Genomic DNA, 21,040 nt, shown 5'->3' on the forward strand with positions numbered 1-21,040 from the left:
GTGCACTTTCCAAACAAAATAGGGATTGTCATTTTGATCCTGACTCTGACCCAATTAACAGTCAGTTCAAGCAGGCTACTTTTGTATTATGCAACACAAACATTTCAACCTATCTTCAGTTCATGTGTATTCATAATGATCGTCTAAGGGCATATGTGTAAAATGCACATTCCAGGCCCTCATTCTAGACTACTAAGTCAGAGTCTCTATTTTCAAAACAATCTTTAAAGAGCAGGGGCTTTGGAGTCCCAAAGAGTAGGTTTGAAAACTCTCTCACCCATTTATAAACTATAGTGCCTTTGGCAATGTACTTAATATTTTTTGTTTGTTTGCTTAACTTCAATATCCTCATAGGTAATGTAGGAATAAAAATTCTTACCTGTCATAAGGTTTTGGTGAACACTAATTTAGAATGAGGGTCTAATTATAATATTTATAATAATAGCTTACAAATATCGAGTACTTACAAAGTATTGAGCACTGTGGCCAATGCTGTATCTGTATTATCTTATTAATTTGTCTTAAGCAAATAATAAATCTGCAACTGGTAAGACCTATAGTTAGAGCAGACACTCAGAATTCTCATAATTGATGGGAAGCCAGTCACAAGGACAAGATTTAAGTGCAGAGTAAGAGAATAATGGATTACTTGGAACAAGTCATCTAGACTTGTGGTGCCCAAAGCCAGTCCACTACATCAGAATTAACTGGGTAAACTCATTAAAACACATTGTATCGGCCAGGCGCGGCGGCTCACACCTGTAATGCCAGCACTTTGGGAGGCCAAGGCAGGTGGATCACGAGGTCAGGAGTTTGAGACCATCCTGGCTAACACGGTGAAACCCCATCTCTACTAAAAATACAAAAAGAAACAAAAATAAAAATAAAATAAGCCGGGCATATTAGGTGGGTGCCTGTAGTCTCAGCTACTCAGGAGGCTGAGGCAGGAGAATGGCGTGAACCCGGGAGGCAGAGCTTGCAGTGAGCCGAGATCATGCCACTGCACTCCAGCCTGGGCGGCAGAGCGAGACTCCGTCAAAAACAAACAAACAAACAAACAAACAAAAAAACACATTGTATCACCCTGACCCTTGAAACTCTAACTTAGTAGCTCTTGGAGACCTCAGAGTCTCTATTGTTTAAAAAGTTCAAATGATTTTGAATCATGGCCAAGATTTAAAACAAGGCATTCACTTGAGCTTCATTTTCTTAAGAACCATGAGGTTAGAGAGTAGGTCATTTTTTTCTTTCTTTTTAAAAAAAAATTTCTAATGTCTAGCACAGTGCTGTCATGTAGAAGACACTCAAAAATCTTCTTTTAGGTGACATAAAATGGGATTGATAATTTTCTATCTGTCTTCATAGGGGCTTTAGAAGGATCTTTTGTAAGGCTCTATTTGACAATTCATCTCAAAAATAGATGAGTTTATATACAAATATAATTTTAGATTCAGTAATCCCACTACTGATTCTATATTTAAATAATAAAATCAGTACATAGAAGGGAAATCTGCTCTCCCATGTTTATTGCAGCTCTAGTCACAATAGGCAAATTATGAACTCAACTTAAGTGTTCATAAACAGATGAATAGATACATACAGTGATATATATATAATATGTGATATAAAATGGGATATATAATATATATAATACACACACACATTTTATATATATATATATATATATATATATATATATATGCACAATGGAATATTACTCAGCCATAAAAAAGAATAAAATCCTGTCATGTGGCAACATGGATAAACCTGAAAGGCATTATTAACATAGTTCACTTAATAGTGAAATAAGCCAGGCACAGACAGACAAATACCACATGTTCTCAGTCATATCAGGAACCTAAAAAAGTTGATCTCATAGAAGTAGAGAATAGTAAATAGTGGTTACCAGAGGCCTGGGAGGGTGGTAGGAAGATGGAAAGAGATTGGTCAATAAGTATAAAGTCATAGATCTGAGGAATAAGTTTTGTTCCATAGCACAGTAGGGTGACTATGGTTAACAATATCATATGGTATATCTCAAAACAGCTAGGAGAGAGGATTTTGAATCTTCTCACCACAAATAAATGATAAATGTATGAGGTAATGGATATGCCAATCATCTTGGTTTGATATCATTACACAATATACACATATCAAAACATCACACTGTACCTTATAAATATGTGCAATCATTGTATCGATTTCTTTTAAATATAATTTTATATGGATTTATTTATTAATTTTAGTGTGTTTTCTCCCACTTCGTAAACATAGAGTATTTGGTTTTTGGTCACCCACTATTAGATTCTCTACAAAGGAATTATAGCAAGATTGTAAATAAACTACCTTTTTCAAATTCCTCAGATTAATCTTTGCTTGAATTACTTTTTACTCAGAATTGAAGTGCTGCAGAATGACCTGAAGTTCACATGCATTTATGCATGTTAGTTTGAGTATAGTGTTCAATCCTGCCAACTGTTCACTTCATCATTCTTTAAAACTAGTTTTAGACCTGTGTTATACCACATCTGGAATCTAAACCTACCATCAAAGCAGCAAAATCTGTTTCAGGCAAGCCCTACTGCATTCTGCTAGAAGAGCTAAACCGTGATTTAAAATACCCAGAAGTGCTATTCTAGTTCCTTCCAATTGCCTATCATCCAGTGTTTTGTAACGCAGACACCCTTAGGGAGAGTCATGGAGGTTTCCAAGCCCAGGCTTATAAAAGAAGAAAATAAAGAAAATTAAAAACTTCTTCAGGAGGAGGAAAACTAATGCATTATCCCAGGTAAAGGGCCCTGGAATAGGAAAGTCTCCTGAGAACCAGAAAGGCAATTATATGCTAAGATTGGGATTCAATGTTCTCGTAAGTCATATGACTAGACTTGACTTCTTCAGTCTCCCTCTGCACTTCATGTATTGCCAATGGTCCTCTACATAGAATGAAAGGGAGAGAATTATGGCTGAAAGTCTTAAAATGTCTGGATTCAGAATTCTACAGCGCTGACAGATCATCCTGAAACAAGGCTTGCCTAGTTTAGCCTCTGTCTCTGCAAATCTATTTTACTGAAAGTTCATTTCAGTGCCGCTCATTGGTAGAAATAAAATAAATTTCAACAGAAAAAAAAAAAAAAACAGGAGAGAAAGAAATTATTAAATCCATTTCTAGCCTAGAATGCAATTCTGGGGTGTGTGGGGACTTAGATTCATGAAAGTAAAGATGAAAGTTTTTAATTTTGAAATCAGCACAAACTCCCAAGGAGGCAAGGAAAAGGGCATGGGGATTTCTCCTACCTTCTGTGGTTCCAATCTCGATAGTGCCTTTCACTTGGCTGAAGCACCATAGTGTGTCCTGGGTGAGTGTCCCAATTCCTGAAAACAACACAAGGAGACACTTCAGGTTAGGTAAGAGCTCCCAGTTGTTCTTAAGAGACCAACAAGAAAAGAAATATATAGCAGAATCTATGCATTTCTAAAAGGAGACTTGCACACCAGGTATCATCTCGTCAGAGAAGAGACCCTAGTGAGTCCTGAGAGGACGGTCAGTCTGCAAGTACCACGTCCTGCTGTGAATCACTGCTCTGTCTCCTCCGTTTGACCAGGCCAGGACCAGTTTGAACTGGAGCAATTGGAGTTTGTCCCTTCTCAGGCCCTGGCAGCGTCCTGGAGTGGTTACGAAGGACTTGCAGTCATCCCCTGTGTGACTGGCCCTTTTCACGGGAATACTAATGCTTTTGATTGTTTTCCTTCTGTGATGGTGGGGAAGAGAATGAGGCAGTTCGTTAAGGGGTGAGAGGAAAAGAAAGGCAACATTTTTTTTTTAAACTGGGCTTCACAGCTTGCATGGTTGAGCGGCCAGTAAGGGGTCAGATACCCAGAGCACTTCCATCTCTCTTGTTCACTTCTTGACTGCTTGCCAAAGTCAGGCTGACTGCAGAGTAGGGAAAAACAAAAAAAACAAGGCTGGGGATGGGGCGGGGTGGCTCACACAGAGTTGGGGAGTCAGTTTCTGACAAATGTGGCCTATTTTGTTCCAAGGGTATTTTTGTTTCAGATCCAGTTGGACATTTGATGGGGCTAAATGTTCTGGGTAATAGTGACTCCTGGTTTCTACAAATATATGTAGCCAATACTAATGAATATATCAATACATATATTAAGAGATATTCTAATTCCTTTACATATTCAAAAGAGTCCTTTACAGAACACTTCTGGGTAGCAGGGGTGCCAGTTTTCTTCTCAACAGCATGAACATTCCCCTTCAATTCAACTAGGTTTCAAAATTCAAGAGAATATTGCAGAATCAAATTTTGGGAGATGGTATGAATTTAAGAATGATTAAATTCAGTAGGAAAAAAACCACAAAGTTTCAAGAACAAATTGACCTTTAAAAATGCACAGGGATCTGAGTAGTCATTTTCATTGTCAGCCATAGATTTTTATTGAATTCCTATACGGAAACCTTCATCTGCTTAGCCACACGAGAGGAGCATTGCCTCTCATATGCTCTTCTCAGTGTTGTTGACGGGTTATCTGATGGAAGTAGTATAGAGTCATCATTAAAAGTAGAGACTTTGCAATTAGGCAGGGTTTATAATTGGGCTCTGACTTGGGACAAGTTTCTAAGCATAATGAGACAGTTTCCTCATCTTAAATGGCAATAATAATGGTACCCATCTCTCAGAGTTGTGGATGTTGAATGTGATTAGCACAGTCAAGAAACTTAATAATGGATATTAGCAGTAGTAAAGATTGATTCTAAAGTGTTTCATACTAAAAAAAAAAAGAAGAATATTGGCTGAGAAAATTTCAGGCACTGTGGTAAGCACTTGACTTAGAGTAACTCCATTCTTACATAAATCATGGGGAGGGCATTATTATCATCCCCACTTTACAGGGGAGGAAACTGAGACTCAGGAATTTTTGGTAACTCCCTCAAGGACACACCTAGCGCATGGCTAGGTTGAGATTTCAACCAAGCCTGTCTGACTTGCAGTATTCCCAGTGTGCAGAGGTTGGATACCCATTTGACAGTTTGGGCCCTTTAGCCCAGTAAGGCTTCACAGCAAGAATCTCATTTGGAAGGCTGAGCTGGAATACAGTTTCAGATATCAAGTAGTAAAGTATCAATGTCTCCTTTGAGATGACACAGGGCTAAAACTTCCTAATAAAATTAGCACCTAGAAGGGGAGAAGGAAGGCCTTTAGCAGCATTTATTAGTGCATAGACAGACACACCCACAGTGCTGATCCTTGCTTATACTTTCTGCTCTGGCCTTGGATTCCAGCATCAGACATTCTTTGACAGGTTCTTACCCTACCTTGTGAGTTGTCAGTGACCCTCTCTACACTGAGTCAATTCTGCTGTTGAGATCTGAGACACATCTGTCTTAGGGAACATTAGCTATAGATGAGATTTCTCCCTGATTTTTGTCCTGGCACAGTTCCTATATCAATAGTTATGATTCTGGATGTAGATGCTGTTTCTATTTTCACTAAACATGTACTTTAAAGCAGGCAGACATATGCAACTCTGAAACACATACATGCATACATACAAACCTAGGCATATTTAAATATGAGCCTATGTCTAGATATTTGTACTACTTTAGAGAATTTTAGCTCTAGGAGGAACCTGGCTTATGTGTGAAATTAATTTATTTCACATCTGAAAAACCCAAATCATGGAAGTTACTGACTTGGTGAATTCACTAGGAATAATGTGACCAATTCACATACCAATGCCAGTTCCTGATGTTTACTCATAGATAGGGTTGCCCAGAGGCATAAGCTCAGTTGATGAGAGTTGGTTGATTACTGCGAGGGTTCCAGGCAGCCAAGATATTGTCAGTGTTTTTGTCCAAGGCAGGCTTCCACTGGACCCAATTTCTGTCTCCCACCAATATTATTGCCAAATGAGGGAATTAGTGATGCAAAGAAAGTTTGGACCATGCCATTTCTTTCCTAAAAGTGCTAAGCAGCAGCTGAAAACACAAATGCCTGGATGGATTAGGATGTAAATGAGACAAGCTGTCCAGGTGTCAGATATTCAGTGATTTGACACTTGATCTCAGTTTGTGATCATCTCAAAAGTGGCAGGAATGAAGGAACTGGAGGATTCAGGCTTTGCCTGAAGGTCAGCAGCTATTCAGCTCCAGCTAAATGTTGCCATGAAAAATTTCAGCCCAGTGTGACCAGATTGGCTGATATTTTTCAGAGGAGGCCAGAAATCTGGATTATTATGTGAATAATCCAAATGTTCAAATAACTCCAAATTTTTTAATGTTGTCAGTAAGTTCAAATTAGAAGACTCACACAGCATGGCTCACACAGCATAGGGCAAACATCATATCTGCAGGCTGAATATTGTCTTGGTGTCACCAATTTGTAAATCTCTGGTTAGAATATTTGTGCTGAAAGACACTTTAAGTAATACCTAGCTCATGCTTACCATTTCACAGATTAGGAAGTAGGGCCCTATGAGGGAAAAGAACTTAGAACAGTTGCAGACCTTCAGTTACTTCAGTTGCAGACCTTCAGTTACTTCAGTTGCAGACCTAGGACACCAAGGGGCCAAATCCAATTCTTATACCAGATTCCCTTTTACCACCAGGCTACCTGTCATGGCAATGGTTTGGCAAGATATCTGTCTATATTAAATGAATGCTCTTTGGGGAAGTGTATTTGATTGCTAAAGTGGGATGGTTGGGAGAATTATACCAACATAGAAAGGAAAATTTGTTGCTCTTAAATGACAGACCTTGAGAGCTTCCCTAAACCCCAGTGTTAAATGACACCTCATTGGCTATGGTAATGGTGTCCACAAGCAACATTCCCTACCAGGAGGCTGATGCAGATCCAGTGGCGAAACATCTTGGAAGGTGCTCATGCTTTTCTCCTCCACAGCTCAAAAGGGCCCTGAGTCTCACCTACTGAATGGTTGGAAGCACAGCCCGCAGATGGCATGCATGTATCTTATCTCTAGGCTCATGGAATAGACAACTTCTGAATCTGGTCAGCCCTTGGAGATCACTTGGTCCAATGGCCTCATTTAAAAGCAGAGGACACAGAAGCCCAAAAGGGGCATGGCCACACACTGAGTTAACAGCAGAGTTGGAGCCAGCCCAGGGCTCTGATGTCCTGCACAGGGCCCTTCAGAGTTGAGGCTGGCCTTTGTGCGGCCTCTTTTGTGCCAACTCAGCTTTGTGAATACAATGAACAGAGGGTGTGACATGCAGCAAATAAAGCTCCTTATTGATTGGGAGGTGACTGTAAAGAGTTATTTTCAGGGGCTTTGTGCTAGCAGTGTGCTTCTCTCTGCAGAGAGAGGGAGAGGGAGAAAGAGAGAGAGAGAAAGAGAGATCCTTGCCCAGAAAAATTTTCTCTGAGAGAAATCTAATTTAAAATTGATTATGTTATAGGCTATAAATGTATATTCACCACATAGAAAGAGCCTTAATGGTGCAATCCTCTCTGTTTTTATGAGGATACCGCAATAACTTATGGCAGGCACTTAGTGTGAAATATGAATGAATGTCTTGCTGACACATCAGCCCCAATTTGGTATAGAAATCTTTCCATCAAGGAAGCTGAATTTTTAAAAGGACAGACTTAGGTACTCCAGAGACAGTTAAAAATAAGGACTTCAGACTTCAGTGAAAAAGAGAGGCTTTTATTTTTTACTTTCCACCTCTATACCCCGTATATTGCTTGATATTTAGCAATTGCCACTGCATTTAGTAAAGACAGGCCACTTGTGTATCCCCAATTTGCCAGAGAGCTCATAGAACAGAAACAAGCAGAGATAGTAAGCACATCAGGTTTTAAAGTGAAACGTTTCCTTTGCACGGGATCCATCATTAGAAACATTACGGAAAAACCATCATTGGATCATTTTGCTGGGTGTAGTTCACTGGAGGATTTCGATTGACAACCAGAAAAATTGTTAATTGGCTAAACTGACCATCACAACAGTTCGTTTACTGGAAGAAAGGGAAGGGAGGTGGAAGGAAATGGATACATTTGGCAGATTACTAAGAAGGTAGTATCAATCAGGGATTTGTGGTGATTTGCAATAGGAATGAGGAAGGGAAGAAGTGAAGGAATCTTCGATTATTGGTGAGACAGTGGAGCTACTCATTCTTTATTGAGCTTTTGATCCCATATCCTAATAATTTAGTGAACAAAGGAAAGTTTTTATACTCTCAAAAAAATAATGATGCTGCAAAGTTTCTCATTAGAAATCTCACCGTATTTTACAAATCAAAGGAAATGAAGGTACCTAATATCCTCAAACAGATCTGTGTAAATATCTGTATGGTAGATACTGAGAAAATGAGAAGACACATTATTTCTTGCCTAATGAATCCTAGCACAGCATTTTGGAGTGTAATTTAAAAGTATCCAAGATTGAAAGACTGTATTTTACTCTTCTCCGTATATACAATTATTATTTTTTGATAGTGTTCTACTATTTATAGTAAGGTTTTAATAAATAGTTAATATAGTCCTTTCCACCCTTTCTTTTTAAAAAGCTTTTGAAGGTATAATTGACATTTAATAAATGGGAGATACTTAAGGTGTGGAATTTGACAAATTATGACATGTATACCGTCACCTTGAAACCATCATTCCAATCAATATAATAAACATAACGAACTACCAAAACATTCCTCATGCCTTTTTTTTTTTTTTTTTTTTTTTTTTTTTTTTTTTTTTTTTGAGATGGAGCCTTGCTCTGTCACCCAGGCAGAGTGCAGTGGCGTGATCTCAGGTTACTGCCACATCTGCCTCCTGGGTTCAAGCGAAGCAGCCTCAGTCCCACAAGTAGCTGGGATTACAGCCACATGCCACCACACCCGGTTAATTTTTGTATTTTTAGTATACACGGGGTTTCACCATGTTGGCCAGACTGGTTTCAAACTCTTGACTTCAAGTGATCCACCCACCTCGGCCTCCCAAACTGCTGGGATTACAGGCATGAGCCACTGCATCAAGCCCTTTTCATAATCATTTTTAGCCCTTTGTCTTGCCCATACTTCTCCTTCCCCCTAATCTCAGGCACCTCTGATTTGCACTGTATCTATAGTCTGTATTTTTTGTAATTTTATACAAATGCAATCCTATGGTATGTACTCTTTTTTTTTTGCTTCCTTTGATCAGCATTGAGATCAATTCCTGTTTTTGCATGTATCAATTGTTCATTTCTTTTTATTGTTGATTCGCACTCCTTTTTTTTTTTTTTTTTTTTTTTTTGAGACAGAGTCTTGTTCTACTGCCCAGGCTGGAGTGCAGTGGCGTGATCTTGGCTCACTGCAACCTCTGCCTCCTGGGTTCAAGTGATTCTCCTGCCTCAGCCTCCTGAGTAGCTGGCATTACAGGCGTGTGCCACCACGCTTAGCTAATTTTTGTATTTTTAGTAGAGATGGGGTTTCACCATGTTAGTCAGGCTGATCTCGAACTCCTGACCTCATGATCCACCCGTCTTGGCCTCCCAAAGTGCTGGGATTACAGGCATGAGCCACCACGCCCAGCCTGATTTGCATTCCATTATATGGATATACCATAGTTTGTTTATTCATTTACCTTAATTTAGGTTGTTTTCAATTTTTGGCTATTACAAACAAAACTACTAGAAACATTTGTGTATGCTTTTACTTTTCTTGGGAAAATACCTAATAGTAGGATGGCCAGGTCATATGATAAGCATGTATCTAACATTTTAAGAAATGCCAAGCTGCTTTGTTTTTTCCAACTGATTTTAGGTTGATGGGGTACATGTGCAGGTTTGTTACATGGGTAGACTGCATGTCACTGGGGTTTGGTGTACAGATGATGTCATTATCCAAGTAGTGAGCATAGTATCCAGTAGGTAGTTTTTGAAACTTCATGTTTCTCCAAGCCTCTACCTCCAAGTAGGCTCCAGTGTCTTCTGTGCCCACTGTTGTGTCCATGTGTACTCAGTGTTTAACTCCTATTTGTAAGTGAGAATATGCAGTATTTGGTTTTTTGTTCCTGTGTTAATTCACATAGGATAATGGTCTCTAGCTCTGTCCATGTTGCTGCAAAGGACCTAATTTTGTTTTTATGGCTGCATAATATTCCATAGCATATATATACCATATTTTCTTTATTCAGTCCACTGTTGATTGACATCTTGGTTGATTCCATGTCTTTGCTATTGTGAATAGTGCTACAATGAACAGGTGCACATGTCTTTTTGGTAGAACAATTTATATTCCTTTGGGTATTTACCCAGTAATGGGATCTCTGGGTCAAATGGTTATTTTAAGTTCTTTGAGACACCTCCAAACTGCTTTCTTTCCACAGTGGCTGAAGTAATTGACATTCTCACCAGCAGCATATAAGCATTCCTTTTTCTCTGCAAACTTGCCAGCATCTGTTATTTTTGACTTTTTAATAATAGCTATTCTAACTGGTGTGAGATGAGATCTCAGATCTCATTGTGGTTTTGATTTGCATTCTCTAATGATTAGTGATATCAAACATATTTTCATATGCTTGTTGGCCACATGTATGTCTTCTTTTGAGAAGTGTCTGTTCACGTCCTTTGCCCATTTTTTAATGGGGTTGTTTTTTGCTTGTTAAGTTCCTTATAAATTATGGATATTAGACTTTTGTTGGATGCATAGTTTTTGTATATTTTCTCCCATTCTGTAGATTGTCTGTTTACTCAATGGTTTCTTTTGCTATGCAGAAGCTCTTTAGTTTAATTAGGTTCCACTTAGTCTATTTTTGGTTTTGTTGCAATTGCTTTTGGTGACTTCATTATGAAATCTTTACCAAGGCTTATGTACAAATGGTATTTCCTAGGTTTTCTTCTAGTGTTTTATACCTTCAGGGTTTATATTTCAATCTTTAACCCATTTTGATTTGATTTTTGTATATGTGAAAAGAAGGGGTCTAGTTTCATTCTTCTGCATATGGCTAGCCAGCTATCCCAGCACCATTTATTAAATAGAGAATCCTTTCCCCATTGCTTGTTTTTGTCGACTTTGTCAAAGATCAGATGGTTTTAGGTGTGCAGCTTTATTTCTGAGTGCTGTAATCTGTTCCATTGTTCTACATGTCTGTTTTTATACCAGCAGCATGCTATTTTGGTTACTGTATCCCTGTAGTTACAGTTTGAAGTTCAGTAGTGTGATGCCTCCAGTTTTGTTCTTTTTGCTTAGGATTGCTTTGGCTATTTGGGCTCTTTTTTGTTCCATATGAATTTTAGAATGGTTTTTTTTCTAATTTTGTGAAAAATGTTGTTGGTAGTTTGATGGGAATAGCATTGAATCTGTAAATTGCTTTGGGCAGAATGACCATTATTACAACATTGAGTCTTCCTATCCATGAGTGTGGAATGTTTTTCATCTGTGTGTGTTGTCTCTGATTGTTTTCAGCAGTATTTTGTAATTTTCATTGTAGAGCTCTTTCACCTCCCTGGTTAGCTGTATTCCTAGGTATTTTATTCTTTTTGTGGCTATTGTAAATGGAATTGTGTTCATTATTTGCCTGTCAGCTTGAATGTTTTTGGTGTATAGAAATGCGACCAATTTTTGTACACTGATTTTGTATCCCGAAACTTTACTGAAACAAAACTTTTTTCAAAGTGATTGTGTCACTAGCATGTATGAGAGTTCTAGTTTCTCAACATTCTCACCAACACTATATGGTCAAAATTTTTAAGGTTAGCCACTATACACTATTCACAATAGCAAAACTTGGAACCAACCCAAATTTCCATCAATGATAGACTGGATTAAGAAAATGTGGCACATATACACCATGGAATACTATGCAGCCATAAAAAATGATGAGTTCATGTCCTTTGTAGGGACGTGGATGAAGCTGGAAACCATCATTCTGAGCAAACTATCACAAGGACAGAAAACCAAGCACTGCATGTTCTCACTCATAGTGGGAATGAACAATGAGAACACTTGGTCACAGGGTGGGGAACATCACACACCAGGTCCTGTCGTGGGGTAGGGGGACGGGGGAGGGATAGCATTACGAGATATACCTAGTGTAGATGATGAGTTAATGGGTGCAGCACACCAACATGGCACATGTATACATATGTAACAAACCTGCAGGTTGTGCACATGTATCCTAGAACTTAAAGTATATAAAAAAAAGATTAGCCACTCTACTAAAAATGTGTGGTATGCTACTGTGTTTTAACTATTCATTCCTCTAAATAACTATCATTTTTCTACTTGTTTGCCATCTATATTTCTTCTCCTTCTTGCCTTGTTTTATTGTCTAAAACCTGCTGTAAAAATTTTAATAGAAGCACTGCACTTAGGCATCCTTAATTTGTTCCTGATTTGAGGGTAAAAGCGTTCAGTTTTTAAGATTCAGTATGATGATAATTGTAGATTCTTCACAGATGGGTTTATCTGTTTACCTACTTAAGAAGTCCCATTCTATTTCTAATCTAGTAAGTTTTTCTCAGGAATACTTGTTTGATTTTGTCAAATCTTTTTCCTGCATCTAGTGAGATGCTCATTTTTTTTCCTTTAAAAATGCGTTTATGTAGTGAATTACATGAATTGAACTTTGATGTTAAAGCAATCTTGCATTGGGTTATGGTATATTATCATTTTCTATATTGTTGGATTCTATTTGTTAAAATTTTATTTAGAATTGTTGCATTTATACTCTTGAAAGTAATAGGTATCAAGGAATGCTTATCCCATAGAATAAGTTGGGAATTATTTGCCCCTCTTCAATGTTCTGGAAAGTTTGTGTATAATTGTTGCTCTTTCTTTCTTAAATATATGAGAGAATTCACCAGTGAGTCATCTAGGCTTGATGTTTCTTTGCATGTGGTTTTTAATTATAAATTCAATTTCCTTAATAGACATAATATTTTCAGGTTATCTATTTTTTCTTGAGTGGCTTTGGTAATTTGTGTCTTTTTAAGGAACTTCTGCATTTCATCTAAGTTTTCAAATTTACTGTTGTAATGTTGTTCATAATATTATTATAATTTTAATATCTGAAGACTCTGTAAATATGTACCTCTTTCATTCCCAACATCGGTATTTTGTGTCTTTTATCTTTTCTTCCTAATCAGTCTGGCTACATCTTCCCAAAAAAACAAGACTTTAATTTTATCGATATTCTCTATTGTTTTTCTATTTTCTATCTCACTGATTTTCTCTCGGATCATTATTATTTCATTTCTTCTGCTTACTTTGGGTTTCATTTGTTTTTCATCTAGTTTCTTAAAGTAGAAGCTGAAGTCATTGATTTGAGACACTTCTTTCCTAATGTAGGCATTTAGTGCTATACATTTCTTGTAAAGTAGTGGCATGCCATAAATTTGGATATACTGGGTTTTTATTTTTATTTATTCAAAATAATTTCTAATTTTCCTTTTGAATTTTTCTTTGACCCTTGACTTATTTAGAAATATGTTATTTACTTCTGAAATCTTTGGGAGATTCTCCAGAGATCATTCTCATTTTAATTTCTAATTTAATTCCAATATTGTCAGAGAACATGATTCGATTTACTTTTTAAAAATTTCACTGAGACATTTTATGGCCCAAAATATGGCTTATCTTGGTAAATACTCTGGATGTGTTCAAAAAGAATGTATATTCTGCTGTTGTTGAATGTTCTGTAAAGGCCAATTAGGTCAAGTCAGCTAATTGTTTGCTTAAGTCTTTTGTATCCTCACTGGTTTTCTGTTCCATCAATTGTTGCAAGAGGAATATTGAAATCTTATATAATTTGGGTTTATTTTTTCTTTTCACTTCAGTTAGTTTTTGAAGTTCTGTTGTTATATGCATTAACATATTTAGCATTGTTATTTTCTCCTGATAACCTGGTCCCTTTATCATTATGAAATGACTTCATCCTTCATAATATTCTTTGCTTTGAAATTCACTTTTATATTCATATAGCCATTCCAATTTTGTTTAGATTAGCATTAGCATGGTGTACCTTTTCCCAATCTTTAGCTTTTAACCTATTTGTACCTTTTAAATTATGTTTTCTGTAGGTAGCATAGAGTTGAATTTTGTTTTTTTAAAAAACCCAATATCTTTTATTTTATAAGCCTTTTTAATTGAAGAGTTTATACTATTCACATTTATTGTGCTTATTGATATAGTTAGATTTAAATTCATTTTATTGTTTTTTACTGTGGCACCTTTTTTTGTTCCCTTTTACTGAATTCTTTTGGTATATTAGGTTTTTTTATGACTTCATTTTACCCACCTTTCTCGGTATTGAGCTACAGTTCTTGGTGGTGTTGTTTTAATGGTTGCTATAGGTTTTATAGTATTTATCTTTAAATTACCAGTCTGTCTTGTAGTGATTTTATACTACTTCATATATAGTACAAAAACTTTACAATAGTATATTTCAGTTTTTCCCCTTCCCATCTTTGTGATGCTGTGCAGTCTTCTGGCAATCCAAAGAGAAAAGACTATGGAGACCTCAGCCCTGTGTCTTTAAGCCACTGAGCAAATATGGCAATTGCCTCCCTCTAGCTTTTCATGTGACAAAGAAACAACAAAACTTCATTTGTTGAAGCCACTGCTTAGTCAGCTACAGCTGAATCCAATACCCCATATGCAAATGGAGAAAGGGGATATTATCTGTGTATAATTAAACATCATTTTTATTTCTTTCACAATATAAACCAAACAGTCATTTTTAGGTTTTGAAAAGGTAAAACGGTTCAGGACAATCCATTTTCCTCATCCTCTGTCTCACCACTTTCAACCTTTAACCAAAATTTCAAGTATCAAAGCACAGTAGCACTATGCTAGAATTTATGTACAATATATTTACATCTCTGTTTATGGACTCTGAAATCCTTGAGGGCAAGATCTGTGTGTTATTTATCTTTGTGCCTTTAGAACTGAAAACATATCCTGGCACTTATTAGAAGATCAGGAAATTATTATTTGAATTACAATAGGAGGAGAAGCAGCTCTTTAAACCCATAGTACAGGCTGTGTCCACAGGATACAAATCAGTGGTCAGATATGTGATATGACAGGCAAGCGGAAGGGAGCCAGGAGAGAGGAGCAGCCCTTTGTCATTGTACCAGTGTCTTGCTTCCTATAGTCCAGAAAACATCATGTGGCTCTACAGGGACAAAAGTGTCTTCTGGGTGCCTGAAGAAAACTACCTTACAAAAAGAAGCCTTAATAGATGCTTTAGCAAATCCTCCTCCACTTCCAGCATTTTCTGCCTATTAGTTACATGTCACCAAAGAGAGCAATCATATTAAAATATAGTTATCATACTTACTTAATATGGATACTTTAAAATATTTCACTTAAAAAGTCTCACTTAAAATGGATACTTAAAAATGGATATTTAAAATGGATACTGAATCATAAAATACAAGCCAAACAATGGCATGCTCATTTAATGGCAAAAAGCCAAACAATGGCATGCTCATTTAATTTTGTTTTCTACTGTAATGATTATTCACTCATCAATTGTCTCAGATCTGGGGGTATGGTATTTTCTGGCCCATGGACTCTAAACTCAACAGGAACCAGCAACAGCTCAAATCAGATTTCTTCTCTTGCTTGTACATAAAGGTTAGACAAGATATCAAGGCATGAAACTCCCAAGTACTGCATCATTGACAACTGAAATTGCCTAAGTGTGAGATCATACTTCTGCCTGAAAACTTGCAAGAATATCTTTGGCATGAGTGTCAGTGGGATGACCAGATAAAATGGAGCCAATGAGATCAGGTGATTTTGACATTGTAAATTATTCTGTATTTTGTGATTTTATATATTGGCAGCCATTCTCTTCAAATTACAGACACATACTCTTAATAAAAGTTGCTCACAGTGTGGAGTCTAGAGTATTTTAAGTAGATCAGAAAAAACTAGGGTTGAAAAACCCAGTTTTCCTGCAAGTTAGAGGGATGGATTTACAATGAGGATTTTAAAATGAAGGTTGAATTTGCAACAATTCATTTTCCACAAGCATGCCTAGACCACCTGATAAATAATACATTTTTGTATTATGCTTATAAAATATGCAAATAGGTAGAATTTGCAAATAAATGCCTTGAAGAATTTTTAAAACTTCAGAAGTAGCCTAATCCTAGGATTTGCAGCCTTCTTATTTGTGAGGTTTTTATTTTATTTTGTGACAGCAGCCATCAATTCAATTAAACTATATGGAAAATAAAATTTTGTTGTTTGTGTGTTTTTTTTTCCTTTCTGAAAGAAGAAAATGATCAAAATTTGGCAAAATGGGAAGCAAGAAGCAATTTGCAAACAGGGAAATCAAACAGTGCCACATCAAAATAAGAGGGAAGGAAATCCAGCAGCTAAGCAGGTATAGCCTTACTTGTTATCTCTGTCCTTCACTCTCATTCTCAATATTCTTTCCTTGTGGTGGAAAAACGTAGATATGATTAGAAACTGCAAAGTTAGAAGCTACAATAATGCTCTGACAGCAAACGGAAGGACAAGGTGAAAACTCAGAATCTGTAGGCATGGAAAATACTGCAAGAGATGGCCATTTCAAATATACTCCAAAGCAGCCTCTGGCAACCACCCAAGAATAGTAGGTAAGCATGACCAATATTAGCTTCTTATAAAATGAAGCTGCAAATCCCCATGATGTATAAGCCCACAGAGGTAACACAGATTAGAAACTTGCATACAAAAATGCATGAACAAGACTGCTGAATTGCCTTTACACGTTAGACATGTTTTCCAGCCCTGAAGCTACTGTCTGTTGAGGACATACTCTGTGCTGGGCAAGATAAGTACAACTCAAATAGTCCTCACAACAGCCACATGGCTTAGGTGTTTATAAGCAAAGAAACTAAAGCACAGAGAGGTTCAGGGGCTTGCCTGTGACTAAGTGTGGCCAAGCTGGAATCAGAATTCAGGCCTGACTGAGGCCTACTTGAGGGTGGAGGATGGGAAAAGGGAGTGGAGCAGAAAAAATAAGTATTGGGTACTAGGCTTAGTACCTGGGTGATGAAATAATCTGTACAACAAACCCCCGTGACACAAGTCTACCTATATAACAAACCTGCACATATACTCCTGAACCTAAAATAAAAGTTAAAAAAAATAAAAAAGAACCCAAGACAGAAAAAAAAATTCAGGTGTAATGATCCTAAAGCCAGCCCTTCTTCCTTATGATATCTTCATCAAGTGCCTCTGTTGCCAAACAGCAGATGGAACATCTATGACCCCAATTCTGTCCTACATGTACAAGGGAAAGTTGCTGGTTAAAAGAAATCTCAGGGATCCTTTGGCAAATGAAGCATTCGTTAATAATGATAAATAAGTAAATTCAGATTTTTCTGAACTCTAAATACAGGCCAAGTACAAGAGGTGGCAGTCAAGAGGGGCATTGTGGAGAAAATGCTCGTAGCCCATTTTTCAATGACCTGAATTTCTCCCCTCATATGTTTGTTCTTTCAGGCCACACAGTTCCCAGACAGAGGTAAACTTCTTTTCTGGCTGAAGCCCTGGTTACGGGAAACAGTGTCTTCTGAAACGACCAGGTGTGGGGAAAGCGTCAGCATGACTAGACATACCTGGCTCACCTGTTGAACAAGCCCCAGTGAACCAGATTCAGGAATATCAGCAGGGAGAGGGGCTTCTGGGGAAAATCCCAACATGCAGGGCATAAGCTGCTTTCTGTCTCCTACAGTTTTGTGCAAAGTATGATGCGTGAATAACAGACAGTAGGAAGGACAATGAAAACAGCACGAGAGATGAAGCGACTGAATGTCATCAGAATTGTGCCCATTTCTCCAAACTTTTGGGCTGATGTGGTACTGTTTCTTAATGCATCATTTATTTGTCTAATATATCATTCAAATATTTATCGAGGGCCAACTATATTCAAGGCTGCGGGGATATGACAAGCAAGGATGTTGTTTTCATGAAACTTACATTCTAGGATAGACAGATAGACAATGATGAGATAGACGATGGCAGATAGACAATGATGAGATAAACATATATATGAGTTGTTAAGTAGTGGTAAGACCTATGAAGACAAAAGAAACTAGTTAAGAGGCATAAAGTGCTACAGGGATACAAGTTTTCATAAGAAAGTCAGATAAGTCCCCTCTGAACAAGCAACGTTTGGATAGAGGCCTAAAAGAAGGGAGTGAGTGAGCCAAACAGCTAGGAGAAGACATCCCAGAGAGAGGGAACTATCAGTGTGAAATCCCTAAGACTGGTATGTGCTTATGTCCCAGGAACATTAAGGAGGCTGGAGTGGCTGGCTGCAAAGAGGCAGGAGAGGAGCAGTAGAAGACAAAGACAGAGAGGCTACAGTGGCAAGCAAAGCATGTCAGACAGGGCTTAAACACTCAGGACATTATCATTATAAGAATCTCCACCTTATTCTCTGAATAAGATGAAAAGCCATTGGGGACTTTTAAGAAAAGAAATCACTGGCTTCTGTGCAGAAAAGAAACAAGAGTGAAAACAGGAGGAAAAAAAAGTCACTAGGAGGCTAGTGCAATAATCCAAGTGAGAAATGGACCAGAATGGTAGCAGTGGAGATGGTGAGGAGTGTTGGACATTGGGTACACAACAAAGGCAGTAGTGAAGAATGATGCCAAGATGTGTCGGCTTATATGACTGCAAGAATGGGGTTATTTACTGAGATGGGGACAGGCAGGTTAGAAGGTATTTCGTTTGTATTATGTTTTAGGTGTCCACTAGATATGAACTAGGTGTTACATATCATCACCCTGACATGCTGTGACTCCTTACTCTGTGCAAAGTTTCTGTGCAAAAGCTTTCTGACTTCATAGGATGTCTGAATTTGATTAATATTCATCTTTCACACTGGAGTGCAGTTGCATGAGAGCAGTGGCTATTTCGATCTCTCTCTGTGTATTCCTAGCACCAAGCACAGTGCCTGACGAAGTACACACTCAGTGACTAGTGAATGGATGACTGAATGAAAGAGTGAAGAAGTGAGACTTCCCAACAACTCCATACAGAACTGGACCAACTGCTTCCACAGCTCATCTTGGTCAAGTCTGATTCCCATAGGTGGCATGACCGATGGAGATGCCCCTGGCATCAGTGCCTCCTCTTTCCCTTTGGTCCAGGTCACACTTTCAATTCAAGGTTCCTAAATGCTGATATTATTTTACTGTTATAAAATTTAGGAGAATATGAAAAAAATACATTTTCTTCATAATATTATAGATTAATTTCCTCAATTTTATGCCACTATGGTGGCCTGATCTTAAATTTTCCATACAGGTCTACTTGAAAATTTACTCTAGGGTTCCTTTGTGATCTCATTCAACCTGCCGGACCATCCTAGCTCTACAGTTTGCACCCCCAACATCATACTCTGAAACCCTCTCATCCTTGTGCTAGCTTTATTTGTAGTCAGAGTAGTTTGTGGTCTATATTTTAGCGCAAGGGAAACTCTACTATCCATTTTCTAAGGCACAAGTTGATCTTATGCTTAAGAGTCCAGCACAAAGAAGCATTTCTCTGCATTGACTTTCCCTTTTCATGAGCTCTTCAATAAAATGGGTTAACAAATGAAGCCTTTACTTTCAATTAATATTTATTCAAAACAGAATGATCTCTATGTGACTAGCTGCACCTGGGAAGGAAGGTTAACATAAGGGCGTTTAGAATAAAAGTCAGGAGTGGAGTCCTGAAGGGGCAATGTGAGAGCAACAAGGTTGACCTCACCATTTCCCCAGTTGGTAACCCTACATAAGATATAGGTATTAGGCAGTATACAGTGTGATTCCTGGTGTTTTTTTTAAAAAAAGTTCATCTTGCTATTTAGAGGCAAAGACATGGGAGTCAAGTCATCATCCATGGTTGACACACTGGCCAGCCTTTATTTAAAGAATAAAAAGGGTTACATGGTCAACTAAGTTAGGAACCTTCTGCTTATCATCTTTCTCTTGCATATTTACAATGGACATGAGCAGCTTAGATGCAGGGAGAAGCTTTAGATTTTAGAACGCTGCTTAACCTTGCTTAATATAACATTTTTACAAACTTGTCTTTTATTTGTCGCTAAATGTCTTTAGAAACATGGCATTCTGTAGAAGATAATTTATAAGAGGCTGAACTAACTTGCTCTACTCAGAAGTTAATAGCATGAAAGGAAGGAAGCTGCCTCATATACCGAAGAGTGTAGTCTTCGACCAGGTTCAAAGACATGGGTTCAATTCCCCACTAACCTACTTAATGGCTTTGTGGCCTCAGGTGAGTTACTAAACCTTTTTGTGCATCTATAAATTGAAATTCTATATTGGTTTTTAAATCTAAGTATTTTACATCTAATGCATGTAAAATATCTTTATATGTAATACATATTATCCACGTTTTTATAATCTGGGCTCACCTTTGCACCTTTGTCCTTTCTAGGACTCTGTTTCACCCTTGGTCATCATCCCTGGTTTAGAGTAGCCAGATGTAGTAGATAAGAGCAGGAGCATTGGATTAAGATACACTTGAATTCAATTTTTCATTCTGCCATTTACTAGCTGTGTGGTCCTGGGCAAGTTACTTGAACTCTATGGGCCTTAGTTTCTTTATCTGTGAAACAGAACTGCAGGGAGGATCAAAATAGTTAAAGCACATGGAGTGACCAGCAGGGGGCCTGCTTCAGAGTAAATGGCACAGAAAAAAAGCTGTCCCAGGATTCTGGTTTTTCATTTCCTGTCACCACACTTTTAATCTCTGGCTTGGCTGTGATCTCTTGACTTAATCCCATTGCTAAGCACATTTGATCCTGGGAGCCAACGTTCCTGACAGTGGAGTCCAACAAATCCCTTTTCCATTTCCATTCCCAAACAGTAGCTTCCTCCCTGGGGCAACTGGTGCTTATAATTTACTTCCAGATCCCTGGCCCAGCTGCAGGGAAAAAGAACAGACAACGATTTCTCTTCCCACAGCCTCCCACGCATTAGTTTTCCCTGCATGTCTGACGTTTGACTTCTAAGTGCCCTCTGGCTGTGATTACTCAGGCAAACTGAAGTAGACAGATGGAACAATTATTTGGAAAGCACA

General features: G+C 37.8%; 1 protein-coding gene and 1 long non-coding RNA gene across 15 annotated transcripts in view; one reads left to right on the plus strand and one right to left on the minus strand.

Annotated features, from left to right (window-relative positions):
- Nucleotides 1-6,544, minus strand: part of PPP2R2B (protein phosphatase 2 regulatory subunit Bbeta) — a 495,140-nt gene extending 488,596 nt beyond the window's left edge. For 3 of the 13 annotated variants that reach the window (XM_054684655.2, XM_054684657.2, XM_054684653.2), the window contains exons 1-2: nt 3,493-3,584; nt 3,295-3,372 (exon numbers count right to left, since the gene is read on the minus strand). In XM_054684655.2, the coding sequence (XP_054540630.1) occupies nt 3,295-3,372; nt 3,493-3,502 (88 nt within the window). In that variant the 5' untranslated portion in view covers nt 3,503-3,584. Of the gene's footprint in view, nt 1-3,294; nt 3,373-3,492; nt 3,757-6,450 lie in introns of those variants that run through there. The other 10 variants (XM_063811567.1, XM_063811569.1, XM_001159683.6 and 7 more) reach the window with 9 other exon arrangements.
- Nucleotides 6,519-20,233, plus strand: LOC104006597 (uncharacterized). Of its 2 annotated transcripts, XR_010157360.1 has the most exons (7): nt 6,519-6,880; nt 15,584-15,742; nt 16,233-16,340; nt 17,447-17,529; nt 17,679-17,802; nt 18,891-19,120; nt 20,056-20,233. It is a non-coding gene; the product is annotated as an uncharacterized LOC104006597 (long non-coding RNA). The 2 variants fall into 2 exon arrangements; XR_010157359.1 differs by lacking the exon at nt 20,056-20,233 and having other exon boundaries at nt 18,891-19,551.
- The last annotated feature ends 807 nt before the right edge of the window (nt 20,234-21,040 follow it).

Source organism: Pan troglodytes, chromosome 4, assembly GCF_028858775.2.
Source record: "Pan troglodytes isolate AG18354 chromosome 4, NHGRI_mPanTro3-v2.0_pri, whole genome shotgun sequence".
Taxonomy (NCBI): domain Eukaryota; kingdom Metazoa; phylum Chordata; class Mammalia; order Primates; family Hominidae; genus Pan; species Pan troglodytes.